At 43.3% G+C, this 21,825-nt stretch overlaps 1 protein-coding gene across 1 annotated transcript in view; it reads right to left on the reverse strand.

Moving 5' to 3' along the window:
• Window positions 1–571: 571 nt before the first annotated feature.
• Window positions 572–21,825, reverse strand: part of BEST3 (bestrophin 3) — a 37,491-nt gene continuing 16,237 nt past the window's right edge. The window contains exons 5-9 of the mRNA XM_030321702.1: window positions 21,104–21,181; window positions 20,564–20,716; window positions 17,133–17,213; window positions 14,372–14,523; window positions 572–1,514 (exon numbers count right to left, since the gene is read on the reverse strand). Coding sequence (XP_030177562.1) covers window positions 572–1,514; window positions 14,372–14,523; window positions 17,133–17,213; window positions 20,564–20,716; window positions 21,104–21,181 — 1,407 coding nt within the window. The remainder of the gene's footprint in view (window positions 1,515–14,371; window positions 14,524–17,132; window positions 17,214–20,563; window positions 20,717–21,103; window positions 21,182–21,825) is intronic.

Raw genomic sequence — 21,825 nt, forward strand, 5'->3', positions numbered from 1 at the left:
GAATAAAAAGAAAACAGAGAAAAGGAAATTGAAGGGAGATGGAGGTTGTGATGCTGATAGAGCTTACGAATCAAGAAGTGATAATAATTCTAGAAAGGAGTGAGACAGAAAGCCTCAAAGAGTCGGAATTAGGAAGGGGCTTTTGAGGCATTGTGTGACCCAGCTCCCTCTGTTTATAATTGAAGCGCAGAAGAAAAGAAAAAGGAGGGGAGGAGAGACTCCTTTGTCTCCCTATAGGCAAAATCAGGAGACTGGACTATCTATCTACAAAGCTAGCAATCTATGAATTATAAGTCATATATATATATATATATATATATATATATATATATATTTAAGATTCCTTATTTGGTTAAGATATGTCACTGTGGTCTGTGTAACTTTTATGAAAGTCACCTTGTAATGGATGATGTGAATGTGTTTGATTTTCTCAGTTCTCAGACACTCAGGATCATAATGCCCTTCAGTTTAAAAAGTAGCTTATACAGTGTGATGGCTTTTTAAAAAGTTGACCAGTCCTTAGGTATGTTCTGGAACTAATGCTGAACTTCTGGGAAAGTAAGAATCTAGGCTAGAACCAGGTCCTAGACCTTTCTGGTATTCCGTTGGGTGATGCCTCAGCTTGCTCATTATTAAAATCTACGATGTCTGTTTCCTTGGTGTCCAGGTTTTCCAGTAAGTATAGCACATCAGGAGAGGCTCGCGAGCCAGCCACAATGTTGATTCCTCTGGTCTCTGAGGATGTTTCTGTGTCAAGTGAAAGAACGGGCTCAGAACTGATGGGATCTGGACTTAGGCCTGTCAGGGAGGCGTGGCTGGATGCCAGGAAACCGGGGAGGCTCCACCGTTTGGGGAACTTGTCATTATCATTAGGGTCTTCCCCAGAGGCTAACGTGAGGATGTTTCTCTCATCTTTGGCTGAACTAGTCTGAGGACTGGGGTCCCTAGGAGGTGTCCCTTTCTCTGAGGGGAATGCAATCAATCCCACAGGCACCTCCTGCTGTCCAGTCCTGCTTGGCTCAACCCCGGTAAACTCTGCGCTCTGGATGGAGGCAGTGGAGTCACGTGATGTGGGCACTGGTGCCTCGGTCACTGTGATCAGTACCTCGGGGACCTGCGGCATTTTGGTGGGGGAGACCCTCACGCTCGACTGTGGAGTCAGGCTCTGCAAAGTGCTTGTCCGGCTGGTCTCCCTGATCGTGGACAGCTCCCCCAGGCTGGAGTACGCCTTGGGGTTCCCCTCTGGGGAGCAGGGTTGCCTTTGGGCGGGTGAGGCATGGTGGGGGCTTCTCGAGGGCACATCCAGCAGATCTCTGGCTGGGCTGACGTCGCCACTTGGGGGGAAGAACATGGAGCTGTCGCTGGCCTGCCTGCCATAGCTTCTCCTCCTGGGGCTGGCGGGGTGTTCGTGGGCACTCAGGAACCTCTTGACTCTTCTAATCATGGAATGGCGCTGGCCGTGCTTCTCGAAACTCCACAGCCACTCCTCACCAGGGAGATCCGACCCGGACAGTCTGAAACACACAATGGCAAAATGTAGGCAGAGCAGTTTCAGGGCCCCAGCTCTGTGGGCAGAGTCTCAGAGATCAGGACTGAGTTTTGTATTTTCACATTACAGATTTTGAAATGGGGGAGACTTTAACTTGAGATTGTCTGGCAGAGATTCTCCAACCTTTTGGTCACAGGACCTTTTTAAACTCTTACAAATGATCGAGTACCCCGAAAAGATTTGTTTATGTGGGTTACAGCTATTGCTACTTACTGTGTCAGAAATAACGGAGGAATATAAAAAAATTGCACACATAAGAATGTACAAGCACTCATACCATGAAATGTTAAGTGATGACATCATCACATAGCATGTAGCTTCTGGAAAATCCCACTTTTCCAGAAAGTCAGGGAAGAATGAGAATGAAAAGGTGAATAACATTTTAGTGTTGTTACAAAAATAATTTTGACCTTAAGGACTTGGGTCTTGGGGTTTTGGTTTTTGGGGATTCCCAGAGTTCCCCACACCACACTTTGAAAATCACTCATCTACAGACGTAGACCTTAAAAAGAAGATACAGTGTGTATTCTTTCTCCTTTATTGCAGGTGAACCAAGGTCATGAACTAAGGATCTGTAAACCCCCCCCCCCCCCCAATAATGCATCATAGCCAAATTCAAGACAATGCAAAAACAGCTCACATTTACATTTATTTAAGGACCTCCCATGCCTTAATGCAGTTAATTATCGTATTCATTGTGTGAGTTGGTACTATTATTATTCAGATTTTACAGATGGGGAAACTGGGGCCCAGAGAGATTGCTAAAGACAGTGTAGCCATTGAGGGCCAAACCCAGAAATCTGACTCCAAAGCCTTTGTTCTTAGTCCCTTTTATATAAAGTCTGCTACCTGGATGTCAAGTGGTGAGGTAGAGCCTGAGGGGGGGGGGGGGGGGAGAGGGTGCAGAATAATGAGTAAAACACAATCCTTGCCCACAGGTAATTTGTTAACATCCCTGGTCCACTCATCTAGGGTTACAGAAGGAGAAATGGGACCACACATCCATCAAGGAGGGCGGTGTGTGGTCTCTCGACGTAGCTGGGCTCCCCTGTGATGAAGTTTGATAGATTTGGTAATGTTGAACTTTCAACATTTGAGACATAAAACGAATAACCCTAGCCTTTTGAACCTTCTCCTTCAAGGCTGAAATAAAATGGATAATTGGGATAACAGCGAGGGCTATGGGGTCGCAAGGCCTGCTCCCGCCTCACATTACATGGTTGTCTCATGTGTCGGTGGATTTGTGGTCTTGATGGGGTTCAAAGAGGAGCTACTTAAAGCCTTGCCTTTAAACCGCAAATGCTCACACCAGCTCCGGGAGCAACAGTGCTTGGTCCACCCTGGTTCCAATGTTCCTATCGACAGCCCTGGTGACAAGATGCCTTCACAATGCCAGGTGCGCTTTGTGTGACACAGAGGGGAGTGTCGGGGCAGCAGGATGTTGGTGTAACCTGAAAGGGTAAAGTGAGCAGCAAAGAGAACATCATTCCTCCATGTTTATGAATAAAAGATGGCTGATCGAGATGATTAACTGGCTAAGTGTCCCGGGATGGCGTCCGATTACAACCTTGTGCTGTTATTCTAAAGCCCCAGCAGTGCCCTTGGCTACCAGATAGCCTCTGGCCCACCTCGGCCGTGCATGGCTCCGATTCGGTTACGCCAACTTGAGAAATGCAGACTCATGTCTCAGCGGCCCCGGTGACCCAGCTCGCCGAGTTTCATTAGGTCAGATCTCCAGTCACACCAGAGGAGCGACAAGCGCAGTTGTTCACTAAGATCGCCACGCTGGATGTGTCCTGGGAATCCAAAGTAGGGCTGCCAATCTCTCTTTATAGGGCGAGCCTCTGTCCTCCATTTGAGATCTTGACTTCTTATTTGTGATTTCTCTTCCTCAACTACTTCTAAACCACATTGCCTTGTAAGAATGATAAAATCTTCCAGGGGCGCCTGGGTGGCTCTCAGTCAGTTAAGCGTCTGACTTCCGCTCAGGTTCTGTATGATCTCATGGGTTGCGAGTTCGAGCTCCGCGTCAGGCTCTGTGTTGACAGCTCGGAGCCTGGAGCCTGCTTCAGATTCTGTGTCTCTGCCTCTCTCCCGCTTACACTCTGTCTCTCTCTTTCTCAAAAATAAATGTTTAAAAAAAAATCTTCTAGGAAACATGTTTATACTATCATTACTTCAAAACTTTGTAAATCCTAAGGACAAAATTTTCTAACTATGCTGATGATGGACATGTATATTCAATGGGGGCAAGAAGATTAAGGCCCTGCATCACAAATTAGAGAAAAACAGACCAGTTACAAAGAGCAAACTGCAAAAAGGCCAGGGCTCTTGCTAATGTTCTACTGGTTCACCAACTGACACCGGGCAGGGCTGCCAGTACACCCTATTGTACCTTCCTGCCTCATGAGACTCTGTCGTGGACGCATGAGAATTATCCACTTACCCAACTAAATTTATTGAGCATCTACTATGAGTAAATCTGTTGCATCAAGAACTGTATAACACAGTTTAAAAGGAGGGAGAAGGCACGTATATAATTAGCTAAATTGGGACAAAGTAAGTTTTTGAGCTGACTTTTTGACATCGAGAAGGAATCAAATGGGCAGAGCATTCCAATGGAAGAAGTGACTTGAACAAGTAAGTCGGGGGAAACTTTAGGGTGTTTGTGTGTGAAGATGGGAAAAACTTGAGTTGTACAAGCACAGAATAATGTCAGGCATAAAGCTGAAAGGGTAGCCTTGGATTGTGTTAGAGTCTTATGTACCAGGTCGAGGGATTTGGACTTTATCCCAAAGGCAGGGGGCAACTATGGGCTGCCTTTGCGAACAAAGGGCATAGGTAGACTTGTGCTATTTTGTGGTAGTTCTGGAAGAACTACGTGGACAGCAACATTGATGAATGTTGTCGTCCAGAAATGCTTTGGGTAAGAAACATGAATGGGAACTTTCTACGCTATTAGTCAGAAAGACCTATTGGTGGGTCTTTGGAGGAACACTTGGTGGCCTGTGCTCTGGGGGGGAGGGGCAGTTTTATGAATGTCATGCTGAAGTGGTGAAGGAAGCCTTTTGGGTGTTTATGTTGTCAAAGAGCAGTCGTGAAGCTCCCCGCCCCCACATGATGAACCCAATTACCTTTCTTCCAAATGTGTCCGTGAGGGAATGTTTCACTGCCAGCACACAATCCCTATCTCCTTTCTCTGAAAGTCACGGTTCCCAATAGGACATCAGAAACCGTGGTTTGAGAACAAAATGGTTTAAAGCTTAGAGCACACAGAACAGACTACATTGAAAGATGCTCCATTTCCCAAGTTGGGTGACTTGGATGTACCTTTTAGGTCCTTTCAGACTTTCTTCTCCTCCTTATTTGGTTTTTAAAGTGTACTTTTAGTACAAGGTTAGTACAATCCTGGGGTCCAAATATCACACCACTTAAAACACTCCAAAACAAGTATAGCAGAAACATTATATGGTAGAATATAAGCGCGCTCATTATATTGCCATACATTAGAGAAGGTCAGCTGAAAAAGGTTCTGGAATTCGCTTGGACTTAGGCAAGTAATTAGAGCTAGGAGGACATTCATGGAAAGTGCCATGCAGCCATTATTGTCCAGAAGATGGAATTTGAGAATTGCCTCTGTGGTGAGGAAAATGATTTATTCGGGAGCTCGCAGAGCCAGGATTTCTGCTGCCTGGGCTGATTCTAACTAGCTGTGTGACCTTAGGAGAGCCACTTAACCTTTCTGTGACTCAGCATCATACTTGAAAACTAGTGACAACAATACTTCCTCTACCTGCCTTAGAGGCTGTGGGGGAGTTCAAAAGAGTAATAGATGTGGAAAAGCTTTGAAGAGTAGGCAATACGAAAAGGACTCTGTCAATGACTGGCAGACTTTCAGAGGTGATTTCCAAGTCATTGTTGACTTCTCGCACCTGCTTGGAGGAAATGATAGCGTCTGCCTGAAAGTTAATCCCTTTTCTCCTCCGAGAGCGTATTTTAAAAATGTCACTACCCGGGGGCACTTGGGTGGCTCAGTTGGTTAAGTGTCTGATTCTTGATTTCGGTTCAGGTCTCGTGGTTTCGTTTGTTCGAGCCCCGCGTCGGGCTCTACGTTGACATCACAGAGTCTGCTTGGGATTATCTGCACCTCCCCAGCTTGCACTCTCTCTGTCTCTCTCAAAATATACTTAAAAAAGTGTCACTACACCTTGGTGCTGCCATCTGACAATGAACACCTTAGAAGGGATGACTCTCACAGTCACTTAATGGTTAGACGAGGGCACTGAGTGAATGGAGAGGAAGCATAAGGACAGGAGAAAGCTGATTATTTGGGAGAAGGAAGATGGGGCCGATCAGGTGGCTTTCTTGCAGACATTGCCAAATCCTGCAGTTAACATTTATTGCACAATGTAAATCCTCAATACGGAAGAGATGAGAATGAGGAAGGTTGTGCTATGTATTGGGCATTATTTTGAAAGGGTGGAGAAGGGTAGGTGTGGGAGAGAGAACAGGTTATGTTAAGCCAGGCGGGCTAGTTGGTTGTAGCCGAGTCTAGGAGGGAGAGCAGGCGGCATCCTCCAGGTCGCACTGGCGTCAGGATTGGGATATGTTATTTCAATCGCAACTGTTATAAAAGACCAACAACCCACACTTTCAAAATATCTATTGGGCACCCAGTGAACCATCAGCCCCACAGTCTCCCTTGCCAGTGACAGATTTCTGAGGGCACAGGCAGCAGCGATTTCAGGGCTTTTGAAAAGACGCTTGGGCTGCTCAGGGCACAGAAGAACACTTGTCACCTCCTGTTGCCATAATAAGAGGGGACAGGACTGCTGGAGACGGCAGTGACTTTCAGAATTCATGGCGTGTGTCTCATATGGAAAGACCAAAACAGCCCCATTAACTTGAGAGATCTAATGCATTTTTTTTTTCCCGAAGCAAGCTTTTCACAAAGCTTTCTCATGTGTGTGATCAGGTAAATAAATACAGAGCTTCACAAGATTAAAGGATAAAACTGGATAATGCTTGCCTTTCTTTCTCTGGGCCACCTTTTTTTTTTAACCTCCTCCCCCCAGGTTTATTGATATATAACTGACATATAACATTCTTTAAGTTTAATGTGTCCAATGTGATGGTTTGACATATGTGTATATTATAGGATGTTTACCTCGGTAAGGTCAGTCAACATCTTCACCTCACGGTGGCCATTTTGTTTGCTGTTGTGCCAACGTTTAAAGTGCTATTTTGAGGGGCATCTGCGTGGCTCAGTCTGACAGCGTCTGACTTTGGCTCAGGTCATGATCTCACAGTTTGTGAGTTCGAGCTCCACATTGGGCTCTGTGCTGACAGCTGGGAGCCTGAAGCCTGCTTTGGATTCTGTGTCTCCCTCTCTCTGTCCCTCCCCTGCTCATGCTCTGTCTCTGTCTCTGTCTCTCAAAAATAAATAAAAATTTTTAAGAAGTGGTATTTTGACACTTTAAATTCAATTAATTTAGGCCATTTTAACAAAATTGAAATGAGGAATTTAGGAAATTGATATTTAATATGATGAACTCTACTTCTCAGGTCAGATTTATTATTTTCAAATTGCTAGTGTTCCTCAAAGTCAGGCAGCCGCCTTGGAGGGAGCTGATGATTTGCCTGAAAATCTATCTGGGCAGAGCCCGTGTAGAGGAACATTTATTCACAGCAGAGCAAAATGTACTCTTCAAACCCATTAGAGGCAAGTGCTGTTATTTTTAACCTTCTGCTCTGCAGAATCTTGTCAGAGCCGTAGCCTAGGATTTATAAGATGGGAAAGGTAACTCGTGCTGAGCTGGGAGGTGGGGGCCAAGCACTGGGAGGAAAACCCAGCGGACAGAGGTTGTATCCACCCAGCACCCCTTCCTGACTCCCTTGCTGGGGGACACTTTGGAGTAGGGGAGCATCACGGAGGGTTTGCTTAGCTCACAATAGGGGCTCCCAGGGCTGGTGACCCTCCTGCTGCCACTCTCTTGCCTCTCTGCTAGTTTGGGCCAAGGATTACAGCAAATCTGGTAAAAGAACGGGCATATCTAGACTCCTATTACTACTCTGGTTATGCTCATGGGCCCTCCGCTGGCTGATGCAAAAATAAGTTGTGGCCCCAAATGGGGGTTCACTTAAAGTCCCCCACGTTTCAAAGTTGTTGTATCCTGTGGGAGTTTTGTGAGAAAAGGACATTAAGTCATCTATACCTGTCATGTCTTTTAGAAGGTGAAAATCGAGTGCCAATGGTGAGCCTATGAGGGCATATGAAAGAATCCCTGAGAAGGTTCTAGAATTTTAAAGTTAGTAACGCACAATCATCTCCTTGGGAGGCTCCGTTTCTCCTTCCTTTCTGGTACATTAAGTGAAAATCAATGTTCCAAGAATACATTTTTGTCGAAGTTAGTGATTCAGAATTTTGAGATATTTTTGGTAGTTTATAACACACGCATGCAATAGTATGTATCAGACTATGTATTTTCTTGTAAAAGCTATAATATTTGAATATAGTTAGCTAAGAGAGGATAACTTACTAAAACATCCATCTAGAGGTATATTTAACCACAATTTAATAAAGGACATGCTTGTTAAATACATATTTTGGTATATTTGAACTAATACTGCCAAGAAGACTTCTGACTGTGCTACGCAACCCGAATGTTTTGTACACATTAAATACATACGTACAATTGCAAAAAAGTTATTATATTATTTCTACACATTCGGAGAGACTTTGGAATGAAGATGGATGAGTAAAAGTCATTATTTCTGCGTGTTTACAGTTTAATAGCACCAAATAAATCTTAAATAAATCCCTCTGCTCCTAACCAGAAGGAACGCTTGCAAAAATCTGTATCTTTCTCCTCTGTGCTAAGTGCATCCTTAACTGACTTCATAGATCCATTCCTTAAGACCACTCTAAGTGTGAGGAAGTTGCGACATATTTGAATGACAGCAGAAAGCCCAGTAAAGCGGTGTTCATTAAAGGGTATCGCAGCAAGTCCACAGGCTGAGAGCACTCTTTTACATCAGCAGGACCCTTAGAGCGGGCACACTTCCATGTGTGCACATGTCAGTGATCCATTTCATAAGCAGCTACTGCCTCTCTTCTCCAGGATTTGGAATCCTTTAGCTGCTATGGATAGATGTTTCAGTGGGGTTTTCCCAATGCCCTTAAGGGGTTATTGCTTCTTCGCTCTTGGGGGTTTTGATTTTCGAGATGGGATTAAAGGGAGTTATGAGACTTTAGGACGTTAATTTCCTGTGTTCCATTCCTCAGAGACTTATACATTTGTGCAAATGGATAATCCTAAGTATTTAAAAAAGAACAAGAGTTTTGGAGCGACCCATGGTGCTGTCATGTGAATAGCATTCTACCTCTGGCTAGCTGTGGTGGGCTAGCCCTGGATCTTACTTTTTGTTTGTTTGTTTGTTTGTTTGTTTTTTAATGTTTATTTATTTTTGAGACAGAGAGATTCAGAGCATGAACAGGGGAGGGTCAGAGAGAGAGAGACACAGAATCTGAAGCAGGCTCCAGGCTCTGAGCTGTCAGCAGAGCTGGACGCAGGGCTTGAACCCATGAACCGTGAGATCGTGACCTGAGCCGAAGTCGGACGCTTAACCGACTGAGCCACCCAGGCGCCCCACTTTTTGTTTGTTTTAAAAACAAATTTGGGGGGCGCCTGGGTGGCTCAGTCGGTTAAGCGTCCGACTTCGGCTCAGGTCACGATCTCACTGTCTGTGAGTTCGAGCCCCGCGTCGGGCTCTGTGCTGACTGCTCGGAACCTAGAGCCTGTTTCAGATTCTGTGTCTCCCTCTCTCTCTGACCCTCCCCCGTTCATGCTCTGTCTCTCCCTGTCTCAAAAATAAATAAAACGTAAAAAAAAAATTAAATAAATAAATAAAAATAAAAACAAATTTGGGGCACCTGGGTGGCTCGGTCGGTTAAGCATCCGACTTTGGATTTCGGCTCAGGTCATGACCTCGTGGTTTGTGGGTTTGAGCCCCATGTCAGGCTCTGCACTAATTTGTGCAGAGCCTGCTTGGGATTCTCTGTCTCCGTCTGTCTCTCTGCTCCCCTCCCACTTGTACTTTTTCTCTCCCAAAATGAATAAACATAAAAAAAAAAGAAATTTGTTTTCAGCAATGCTGGCTTGAGTTTAAACATTCTAGGTTTGTTTTGGTAAAGTTTGGTATGTTACGTGTAAGTGTTTGCTATTGTCCAAAGAAGAGTCATTTGCATTTCAGGGCTTGGGCGTGTTTTCTTCACACGCATCTTATGGAAAACTCTTCCCTCTGCTTGTGGGTGACCTCTTCATCTTGGTTAATAGTGTCTCCAACAGTAAGGATGATGAAAAGACACCTTAATTAAAACAGCAGATCACCGCAATGTATACTTTCAATACCTCATAATTTTTATGTAGATTATACTTCAATAAAGCTGAAATTAAAAAAAAAAAACTGTTACTTTAAATACACTGTCATTCCTTGCTGTTTGTGCATATTGGCTTGGAATTTACCCTTTGCTGAATCTCCTCCTCCTATTTGTGTGCTAGCTCCTAATTTAGTCTTAAAGATGCACATTGGACTCCTCAGCTCCAAGAAGCCGTCTCTCATTCACCATGCTGGGTGAAACATACCTTTCTTTTATTCCCTTAAGACTGAGCGTTTCTCCATTGCTGGGTTTACCACATGGTACCAGAACATGTCTCCTTGTGTCAGTGAGCTGAAGAGGTATTTGTTTTGTTTTTGTTTTTGTTTTTTTGCCTATGCCTAGCATTTGAAATAGAACCTATCGTATACCAGGCCCTGAAAGAAAATTTGCCTGAATAAATGGATGAGTTCATTCTATATGTGAAGATACGAGGAAAAACGTGATATTTTAAATTTGTATTTGAGATAAAATATGGGGAAAATCTTACTTTATTTCGCTAATGTACATTTGGTAAATGTGTAGAAAATATGGCAATATTTTGAATATGTCCCTGAATATAGAGAACAGAAGAATCGTCTCTAAGGAGTTTTCTTTTTTCTCTTAAATTTTTATTTACTTTGGGGGGGGGGAGAGAGAGAGAGCATGCACGTGAGCCCGCGCGCTGTGGAGGAGGGGCAGAGTAGGGGACGGGCAGATTTGAGGGGACAGTAGGCTTCCTACTGAGAGCAGAGAGCCCGATAGGGGGGCTCAAACTGGTGAACTACAAGATCCTGACCTGAGTCTGAAGTTGGATGCTTCACCAACTGAGCCACTCAGGCCCTCCTAAGGAGTTTCCTTTTTATGTGGAAATGAGTAGTCCCCCGAATGTAAAAGAAAATAGGAGGCAGAGTAATTTCTCAGGTTTCTCTTGGATAATACTTTTGTTCAGTTATTGAAGGGCATTGCCTTGATTTTAGCATTTCTGGGTCATGGGAATTGTGATCATAAGCTTGAAACGTTGATGTGAAAAGGTAAGGGAAATTTGATTTCTGAATTAAATATGCTAGGAACGTACATCCTAAATAGAATAAGAAAATTAAAAACTTACTCAACCAGGAAAGGATTTTATATGCTCATCAAGCAGCAAACACTTTTCTGAAACACTTGAATCCATACTACTTTGACACCCCGGTCTTTATCCTAATGCACAGGGCTCATTGACTCAGTCATCATCAACAAAATCACCTGTGCTACAGTAATCCTTACTTTTACCTTCCCTTTTCCCCTGAGCCTTCGTCAGATGGCTCACTTGATACTAACTTTGTATTTGGTGAGTGAACAGTGAAATTCTTAGGGAGTGATCTTTTATGAGTTTAGAGGACAATCATTGCTTTCAGCCTAGCAAACCATTCACCTATTCCTAGTAGTACCATTCTAATTTTCTTAAGACATCACCTCCTCCCTATGGTTGCTTGGGGCTGACACATGCCCCTTGGTCCAAAGATGGACATGTGAACAGGCCTCAGCTAATCAAAATATCGTGCTTCCCTGTTCAAGAATGGGCACGTTCGCCAAGCCCAGCCAGTTAATTCAGTACTTTAGTTTTAAGAGTCATGTTCTTTCCACAGGATTTGCTGAGAGGATAGGTTGTAAAGCTGCTGGCTGCCATCTTGCTGTTTTGCCTGTCTGAAACCTGAGCCAGTGGAGAGAAAAGCTGAACTGAAGAGATAGAGAGGGCAATAGTGAGTCCCGGTGACATATTTTGAGCCTCTGAAATTAGCCACACCCAAAGCTAGGCTAGTCTCCAGATGTGACCCAAGAAACCCCTTTTTGCTTAAGTTAGCTGGAGTTGGTTTTCCAACACAGGTGAGCGGAAACAACTTGTGTAACAGCACAGTCCTGGAAAGAATCAACAGTGGGCATTTCTGTGAATACTCCAAAAGCCTGCATTCCTGTAGCAACTTTTCCTGGACTGTGAGGTTCCCTTTGAATGGTCCTCATTCATGCAGAAAATCAAGATCAAGTGAACTTTTGCCTAATTGTTTCTTTGATCATTTGGTTCCAGAGTCCAATTAAATGCCTCCCAGAAACCTCCCCTAATAGACTCTGGCCTTTGCCTGTGGCCGTTCCCATCATGCTAGTAAATAGGCTGTCTTAATTAGAGGAATTCTCTCTGATAACTAAAAACTTTTTGCTGCATTCTTAAATATCACATCTCCCAGTTTTCTCTCAAGAATTTTTTCTCTGTTCCAAATTTCCAGTGCTAGCTTAATATGAAAAATGGCTTAGATTTGTTTAATCTTTCTTTAATGTTTAATCATTTTGACATCCACAAACAGGGTACTTACATGAGTCAATATTAACAATGCTCTATGGTTACATCTAGAGTGTTTTGATGTTTCCAATCTCATTTAATATTCTCAATAATTGTTTGGGGTAGATATTTTCTTCGAGGTCTTATAGATCCCTAATTCTGTGTCTCTATATTTAGAAATAGAAATAGATATTTTATTTTTTTTTATTTTTATTTTTTTATCAAATTTTTTTTCAATGTTTATTTATTTTTGGGACAGAGAGAGACAGAGCATGAACGGGGGAGGGGCAGAGAGAGAGGGAGACACAGAATCGGAGACAGGCTCCAGGCTCCGAGCCATCAGCCCAGAGCCCGACGCGGGGCTCGAACTCCCGGACCGCGAGATCGTGACCTGGCTGAAGTCGGATGCTTAACCGACTGCGCCACCCAGGCGCCCCGAAATAGGCATTTTAATAATTTCTAAAGAACATGGACACAGAAGAATGTAATATTATGATGCTTGGGATGAATATGTAGACCAAAATGAAAATCTTGAGACCAAACAAAAACTATCATTGTAACCATCCTGCAAAAACAACTAACTGGATGATAGATATGGAGCACAAGGGCACTTATAGTCCCAACAGTGATACCACAATGATTCTCCAGCCCTATCAAATGTGCTAGTCTCTTTTCTCTTACAAATTAGACCTTCAATTCTGTGCATTAATCAGTGATGGGAAGGGAGAGAAAGGTTAAAGCCTGTTGAGTTATCCAAGAACAAATCCACAGAAAAGCATCTATTAATTTTCAAAATCGAGAAGGATTTCAAAACCCACGAAACTGCCACCACAAACTGCCGAGAAGGGCGAACAACAGTGAATTGCTCTTTGTGGAGACTGAGCAACCAGCTGGGGTTGGGATGCGCACAGGAGGATCCAGGCTTGTCGGGCCGTCTGGAAGCCAAGGCAAGCCTAGCCTGGGGTGTGCAACCTTCTCTCAGGTGTGCTTTGAAGACAACAGGCAAATCTCCTGGCTCCTAAATCATCTCATCATTTGACCCCACTCCTGAAATTCTACTTGGTCATCTTTTCCTTTGGGTCTTGAAGACCTGTTAGGATCAAGAGACATTCAGCCAAGAGTGAAGCCTTGTGGGAATAGGGCTGAAGCTGGATATCCTTGTGGCTGGGAAACAGGAGGGCTGAACACCGTGGGAGAGAGGAAAGAAGGTCCCCAGGTAGCAACTACAGGACGTGAACTTGCCTCACAAATCTGCCGAGAGCTGGTGTCAACAGCAAACCACAGTTTTGTCACAAGTTGTAAGAAAAATCCTGCAAAAGTTTTCCTCTTTTTTAAGGGGGTTCTCCTTATTTTTCTAAATTTGTCCACGGTCTTCTCTTTAAGTTACTTGGAAACTGTGGCAGCTGCCTTGAGCAAAAATACTTAAACTTCCCCCACATTCACACATTTCTCCAAAATCAAATACATTATCAGATTTAATAAAATTACTCGAGAAGTGTGCATGTGTTACTTCAGGCCTCAGCCCATTTATTTAAAGCTAAGTACATAGGGACAGATTGTTATGTTAAAACCACAGAACAGAGACTGACTTGTCTACTAAACATAGTTGAATTAAAATCTTAGAGAAAACTTATCTCATTCCTTAGGATTTGCTTGTCTCCAAGTAGTCTAACACAGTGCCTGCATGTGGTATATGCCTCATAAACACTTGTTAGAAATACATTCAGTTATGAACGTCTTAAGTAATAAATGATTATATAATTGAATAAACTACTTTTCAAATCGGAAGGAGAAAAGAGGATAATTTCACAACTTTTGGAAAAGTTTTCTGTGGTATAAAAACAAGGTGAAATGCAAATTACCCCCAAATACACATGCCTGCATGTACACACACACCACATTTAAACCGGAAGCTATAGTCTCTTTGCTCTCAAACTTCCTCGGGCATATTAATTATACCTGAAAATCTGAAATAAGATGTTACCAATTGAGAGTTGTCGTGAAAGTGAGTTCAAGACCAGAGCATAAAAAATCAGAACAGTGACCAACTTATTTTCTAAATATTGATGATTAAAAAAAATGCACTCACCCCATTTCGACTGTTGACCCCAGAAAGGAGGGTATGCAGTAGTCAGCGGCTGCCAGTGTATAAGGTGGTCGAGCAGCAGAATCATCCCAGTAAATGTCCTTCTTCATCTTGGGTAAGCTCATGTGCATTTCATCCACAGCTAAAAGAGAGACCTAAAATCATTGTTTTATTGTTAGAATAATTTGGATGTGGATTGTATAAAGACAGAGAGTAAGCTCCAATGGGTGGATGGGATTTGCAGCAGGATAGAGCAGTCTGAGAGAGTAAATACACAAATGTCCGTTGTTCATATTTGCTGTAACCAGGACCGTTGCAGAGACTTGCACATGTTTATTGCGTGAGGGCACTTGGCAATGGGGGTTAAGTGGGGCTATAAAACTGCCCAGACTTGGTTTATCAAGCCACATGCCCAGAATGGAGCTAGCTACATTTTACTAGGAGGCAGGAGAGACTCCTTTTCCTTCTTGGTTCAAAGTTACCGTATTGTCTAGTGGCTATCCTTACAGCAACCTCATAATTCCAGATATCATAGGTAGGAGAAGATTCTCAATATCCCATTCCGTTGATTCCATAAACATACTTATACTTGATATCATTTCTTTTTAAAATCATTTTTAATGTTTATTTATTTTTGAGAGAGAGAACACGAGAGGGGGAGGAGTAGAGAGAGAGGGAGACAGAGGATCCAAAGTGGGCTCTGCATTGACAGCCAGAGGGGCTTGAACCCACAAACCGCACAATCATGACCTGAGCTGAAGTCAGATGCTTAACCGACTAAGCCACACAGGAGCCCTCTTTTTTTTTTTTTTTTTTTTAAAGTAGGCTTTAAGCCCAGTGTGGAGCCCAATATGGGGCTTGAACTCACAACCCTGAGATCAAGACCTGAGCTGAGATCAAGAGTTGGACTCTTAACCGACTAAGCCACCCTGGCACCCTGTAATTGATATCATTTCTTATGTGCCCTGATTATTTGTTTGTTTGGATACGTATATCAGCAGGTCTATACTGGTTGGGGATATATATATATATATACGTATATATATATATTTTTTAAACATTTAAAATTTTTTTTTAATTATTTATTTATTTATTTTTGAGACAGAGAGAGACAGAGCATGAGCAGGGGAGGAGCAGAGAGAGAGGGAGACACAGAATCCGAAGCAGGCTCCAGGCTCTGAGCTGTCAGCACAGAGCCGGACACGGGGCTCGAGCTCACAGACTATGAGATCATGACCTGAGCTGAAGTCAGACGCCCAACTGACTGAGCCACCCAGGTGCCCCTGGTTGGGGCTATATAGTGGTCTCTCTCCTTGACTTTGACAAACTAATGCATGAATAAATTATTAACCTGCAAATCCGATCTTTACAAAGAGCAAGTGTCCTAACCATTATACTTCCTCCTTGATAGATTGACAATGTGATTGTTGGAGGAGGTCATGGAGAGGATGTAACCTCTGCTGACCTCAGAGCTGAACCCAGGCTACAGGAGGCCCTTTACCCCCACCCCTCCCCTGTCATGGGAATGTACATTCTGCTCACTGTTCTCACAGTGGAGCCATTTCAAGGACACAGCCTTGAGAGTGCAGTGTATTATTGAGACCATCTGGACTGAAAGTGTGACTGAACCCAGTTAAGGCCTTGGTATAAACTTTTACAATTCTGGCAGGTGGGCATGGAGATCTACTTGTCTTGTGGCTGCCCCAAACAAGCCTTGTAGGTCAGTTCCCTTGCTTATTAGACCTGCCACCTACCAGTCTGGAGTGGCTTCTTTCTTCCATCTCTCCCAGCCCTCTAGGTATGCGGCCAGTTTGTGAACCAACAGTGAAACATAGTGAAACATTTGAACCTGCTTAAGAACTGAGCAAGGGCCTGAAGCAAGTAGCCAAGTTGAAGTTCTTTCCTTATCTGTGAGGACAGAGAATGGTCTGAAGAGAGTCCTGCCTGGAAGGAAAATTCTCTCATGCTGATTCTTTAAGAAAAACCTCTCTGGAATAATGCTTTGGGGATAAGGGTCCTGGGGTCCATTAGGTTTAGTTCTGTCAGATTTGAGACATAGGCTGGTATGGCCCACGTTTCCAGTGTCCAGCTGCTTGGACATCTGACTGCAGGGAACTTCATGGCATGGATTTGGGAACTCACACCAGATCACTTCTGGCTGCCATTGTCTGTCCCTGCTAATCTCACTTGGGTGGCCACAGAAACCAGATTAAAGAATGAATTAAAACATTGCTCTGCAGTATGATGGAAGAGGCTGTGTAAAGTTAATAAACTTACAAAGAAAACTGGCTTGAAATTCTACTTAGGGGAAGGGGAGGAAAAATAAGATAAAAACAGAGAGGGAGGCAAACCATAAGAGACTCTTAAATACGGAGAACAAACTGGGGTTGCTGGAGGGGAGGTGAGTGGGGGGGGGCTAAATGGGTGATGGGCATTAAGGAAGGCACTTATGATGAGCACTGGGTGTTGTATGTAAGTGATGAAACACTAAGTTCTCCCAAACTATGCTATATGTTAACTAACTTGGATTTAAATAAAAATAAAAATAAATTCTATTTACAAGGGACTAAACTTCACTGCAACTGAGACCCAGGACCTGTGAAGTTCCAAAAGGAGCTGAGGCAAGATACTGGAGAGCCAAACCTCTTTCTTTTGTGGCTGCAGCTCTGAAGTTCAGGGGCCTGCCGTCAGAGTCTGTTCAGATCTGAAACGTCACAAATGATTCATTATTCATGTTTGTAAAGGAAGGAAGAGCTCCTCTAACCTGCAGATTTCTGTCAATGCACCAGTTGGTTTCGAAATCATCATCATCTTCTCCAAAAGGGTTGATAAGCTGCTCAGCTACCTGCAGTGGAGAACATAGAATAGGTCCATCGTGATGCTTGTGAAAACTAGGAATGCAAGCCAAAGGTGACGGAGGTGATGCCCTTTGCCACTTTCATAATATGAAGCCCAGAGGGGAGTGGGTGGCTCCACAGACACTGATGTTTACCTGCAAGCGACACTGCTCTCAGACCACGAGCGAGGCACCTGCGTGGGTTTGCTCTCCAGCGGACCTGTCTGTTCAGGTGGTGACAGCACAGGCCCTTCAGGAGAAGTTGTGCCATGTAGGAGCCAAATGATTGATGTCGGGTACAAATCAAACCCGTGAATGTCGAAGGAGCACAGATAAGGTGCAAGGCACCGTTTGCGGCACTTCCAGGGCGACGTAGCCTGGGGGTTTAAGGAACTTACAAGGGCCCAAGTGATGAGACAAAATGTAACCATGAGGAAGGGAAAACAGCAGAGATGTAGAGCACAATGAAAGAAAATAAGTCAAGGAGTTTTCACAATTATTGGATCCAACTGTTGAATGAAAAGTCAGAGAGCTGGGGGTCATGAAGCTGGAATTTGTCTCACTTTGTTTTACTCTAAAGGATTTACTTTTATCCGGTGGGTCAGTTTTCCCCACTATGAAAAGTTGAGGCAGCGTCTTACCATATATTTTCTAATAGTTGGTCAATATGAAATGATCTTAACCATGTTCTGGCATTGAATAGCCTTCTTGATAAGAGATTTATATGTCAAATATGACTCCTTTATTCTTTTTAAATCTCTTGAATCTCTTGCTTTTTATTATCTAGTGTGTGTGTGTGTGTGTGTGAGAGAGAGAGAGAGAGAGAGAGAGAGAGATTTTACATTCGGTCTAAATGGGAAAAAAGTGTATAAAATAAAGACGCCATTGATCAGTTGAATTTCTATGTTCTGAGACCATTTTGTAGAAATTCTGCCTACTTATTTTTTAGGACTTAAGTCTAACCACTAACCACTTAGAGCAGTTGTTCTCAACCTTGGATGAAGATCAAAGTCACCAGGAAGGCTTTAAAAGAACTTGATGCCTGGGTTCCTCCCTTAGGGATTCTAATTAAATGGGTGTGAGGTTGAGCTGAGATATCAGCACCTGGTGAAACTCCCGGGAGATTTTAGTATGTGGATGGAGTTGAGAACCGTCAACTTAGAGAGATACGTCGCCCCAGTTCCCCAGACTGGGCAGGGCCTGAGCCCGGAGTCAGTCAGCCTCACAGCGACATCCACGTCAAAGTCCTTTCCAGGGCCTGTCTATCCTTCCTTGCCTGAGATTTTCCCTAAGTGGGCCCCTGAAGAGGCCTGGAAAATATTCTTGTTATAACCAGAATTTCACTTTTATGGGATCAGTCCTGCATATAGTATGAGAGTCTACATTTAACTTTCAAAATGATACCTATGTTTCAGAATTGATTTTCTCAAAAAAAATCCTTTACTCTTTTGGAGGCTTCATTTCCAGCAGGTAACTAATATACTGTTTATAAGGTTAAGATGGGATTTTTACACTTTGAAAATATTTATAAATATTGGAATGGACAAGATAAAACAGCTGCTTAGAAGTTGAGATATAATCCATTGAGTGGGAAAACACTTCTCCTAGGACTGTCTATCTCTTAAAGGAGCTAATGTGGTATTTTCATATTTTGCCTTTAAAAATATTTTATAAAGGAAAGGAATGTTAATATTTTATTTATTATTTTTTAAAATATAGGGGCGCCTGGGTGGCGCAGTCGGTTAAGCGTCCGACTTCAGCCAGGTCACCATCTCGCGGTCCGGGAGTTCGAGCCCCGCGTCAGGCTCTGGGCTGATGGCTCAGAGCCTGGAGCCTGTTTCCGATTCTGTGTCTCCCTCTCTCTCTGCCCCTCCCCCGTTCATGCTCTGTCTCTCTCTGTCCCAAAAATAAATAAACGTTGAAAAAAAAATTTAAAATATAATTTATTGTCAAGTTGGCTAACCTACAGTGTGCTTTTCGGTTTGGGAGTAGATTCCCGTGATTCAGCGTTTACATACAACACCTGGTGCTCATCCCAAAATATCTTAGAGGGCATTTCCCAAGGCAGGAACTGCTAACTGTTCCTAACAGGCTCGTCCAACACCTCACGTAGACACAAAGCAAAGAATAAGAAGCTTAGCACAACTCAGGGGAAAGGGCAATAAAAGACTAGCATGATTGGGCACCTGGGCCATTTGTAGTGGTTTATTGTTTATAAAACTAGAGTCTACTTTTTTCACTAATGGGAGAGGAGAGCTATTAGTCTCTCTTGCTCTTTCTCTGTCTTAAATGCGTAAAAATAATTAAGAATTACCATCACCTGGTTGAAAATGGTTTTCCCATTTATAAAGGACATGCTTTTACTTTTTGAAATGACGTATTTATTGTTCCTGGTTAAGATTCAAACCAGTGAAGGTAAAGGCACTGGCAGGGAAAATGTTGCCACCGCCTGGAAGGCCTCCACGGTGCATGTCAACGTGTGGCTGGCCAAAAGGTCAAAAGTTTGAAAATTCGATTTTATTCATCTTCAAACTGTCATTGGATTTCATTTACCTTGATTTAGCCATTGTCTTTGTGTGTGTGTGTGTGTGTGTGTGTGTGTGTGTGTGTGTGCGCGCGCGCGCGTGTGTGTGTGTGTGTGTGTGTTCCATTCACTACCAGGCTCCGGCTCTGGTATTTACCTGTGCATCCAGGGAAGGGTAAGGGGTGCAGGGAGGGGTGGGGGTTGGAGCAGGTACAGTTCTGCACCCATGACTGGACAAGTCCTCCTCACTGCTCTGACCTGTTTTTAATTTCCTGGCAAACCAAATGTCGTCACAAATCCTGGTGTTTCTGGTTTTGATTCTGTTGAATCATTTTCTGAGTCTCGGTTCTGGTTTTGAAAATGGGATGCGTTTAATGGGGGACAGCTAGTGGGACTGCGGAGAATCACAGTTAACTATTTACAGAGTTGAACAGAACCAAGATAATAATATAATACGAATACTTAACTCTGATACACAAGGCTTCTTATTTACTCTCTTTTACTCTGCCTACTTGCTTATTGTGGCATAAAATATCAGTGAAGTCACAGTTATTACTTTAATTACATTATTATAATCCTAATGGGAGCACACAAAGACTTAAATTACTGGCCGTAAAAGAGTATTATTGCAACGTCTTTGCTTAGATTGCTGCAATATGGTACTCACCACATCACTTGAATCTCTAGTTTACAAGTAATAACATCTCTGAGTGATTAAACCTTAAATCTACCTTTGACTCGCTCGTGAGCGAGTGACTCAGTAAAGGACCAGGGTGCAAAGGACAGAACATGACAGATTACAGAGCAGGTCTCAGGCACACAGACGGTGGGCTACCTTGAGCCATCCTGCATAGAAGAAGAACTGTAGGAGAGTGAAGATTGGAATGTAAAGATCTAAGTCATGCCCCGCGTAGCCTTTGGTGGGATCCAAAAACTGGCGTCCAATCAGGCAGGCAAAGAAGAAGGTGTAGACAGCCAGAGTGACAACCTGCAACGGAGAGAAGTCTGAGTGAGAACACAGCGCTGGACCCCCACAGCAGGCCAGAGTGCCTAAGGGGGCAAGTAGCTAAAAACCACATGCAGGGGCACCTGGGTGGCTCAGTCGATTAAGCATCCAATTCCTGGTCTCAGCTCAGGTCATGATCTCATGGTTCATGAGTTCAAGCCCCGCATTGGGCTCTGCACTGACAGTACAGAGCCTGTTTGGGATTCTCTCTCTCCCTCTCTCTCTGCCCGTCCCACTCTCTCTCTCCCTCTCTCTCTCTCTCTCTGCCCTTCCCCACTTGCACACACTCTCTCTCTCTCTTTCAAAATAAATAACTAACTAACTTGGGGGGGGGGGGGACAAACAACACACATGCAAAGTATTTTATACCTGGGTGTAAACCAGCGGAATCCCAACCCAGTCATAACCAAATAAGAGGCTGCACCAAGAGCGGTATCTGTTCATTTCCTAAGCCAGAAACAGATAAAACATGGTTTGCTAAATGATGCGTGTGGCAATAAATATTTCCTGGGATTCATAACGTGGCCATGTCTTTTATGAACATGTCTGTAAAAGGACAAGGCTGACTTTGTAAGGCTGGTTGGTAATTGGTTCTGAAGGCTATTCCAAAAGGAAAATCCTGAAAATGACAATCAACGCCCTTCAACAGTGCAAAAAGGATGGAGACTGATGGATATTTTAAAAAAAAATATTAAAATAAATCAGGACTTTATAGAACTATCGCCTACTCTATTGAATCCATGATTTCCAACATGTATATTGGTCCAAAGTGTTGATGGGAAGGCAGGGGTTAGTATTTTAAATAAGTAATTTCTATCCATTTTGGTAAATTTATGTGGAGAGCAGATTTGTTTGTTTGTTTGTTTCTCTACTTCTTTTGGAAACATGCTTGCTGTAGAGTTTGGGGAAAAAAGAAGTACTTCCTAAACCTTTCTCCCCCACAAATGAGGACTTTAGCACACTTATATTGGCAGAAAATATCTGTCTGGAATGGAAAGGACTTGAATCTACTGATTTCTCCTTTATCACACATAAATTACTATATAAGCCTGGGAAAAAGAGTTATGTTAATTTGGGAGCTATTTTTATAT

This window comes from Lynx canadensis, chromosome B4, assembly GCF_007474595.2.
Source record: "Lynx canadensis isolate LIC74 chromosome B4, mLynCan4.pri.v2, whole genome shotgun sequence".
Taxonomy (NCBI): domain Eukaryota; kingdom Metazoa; phylum Chordata; class Mammalia; order Carnivora; family Felidae; genus Lynx; species Lynx canadensis.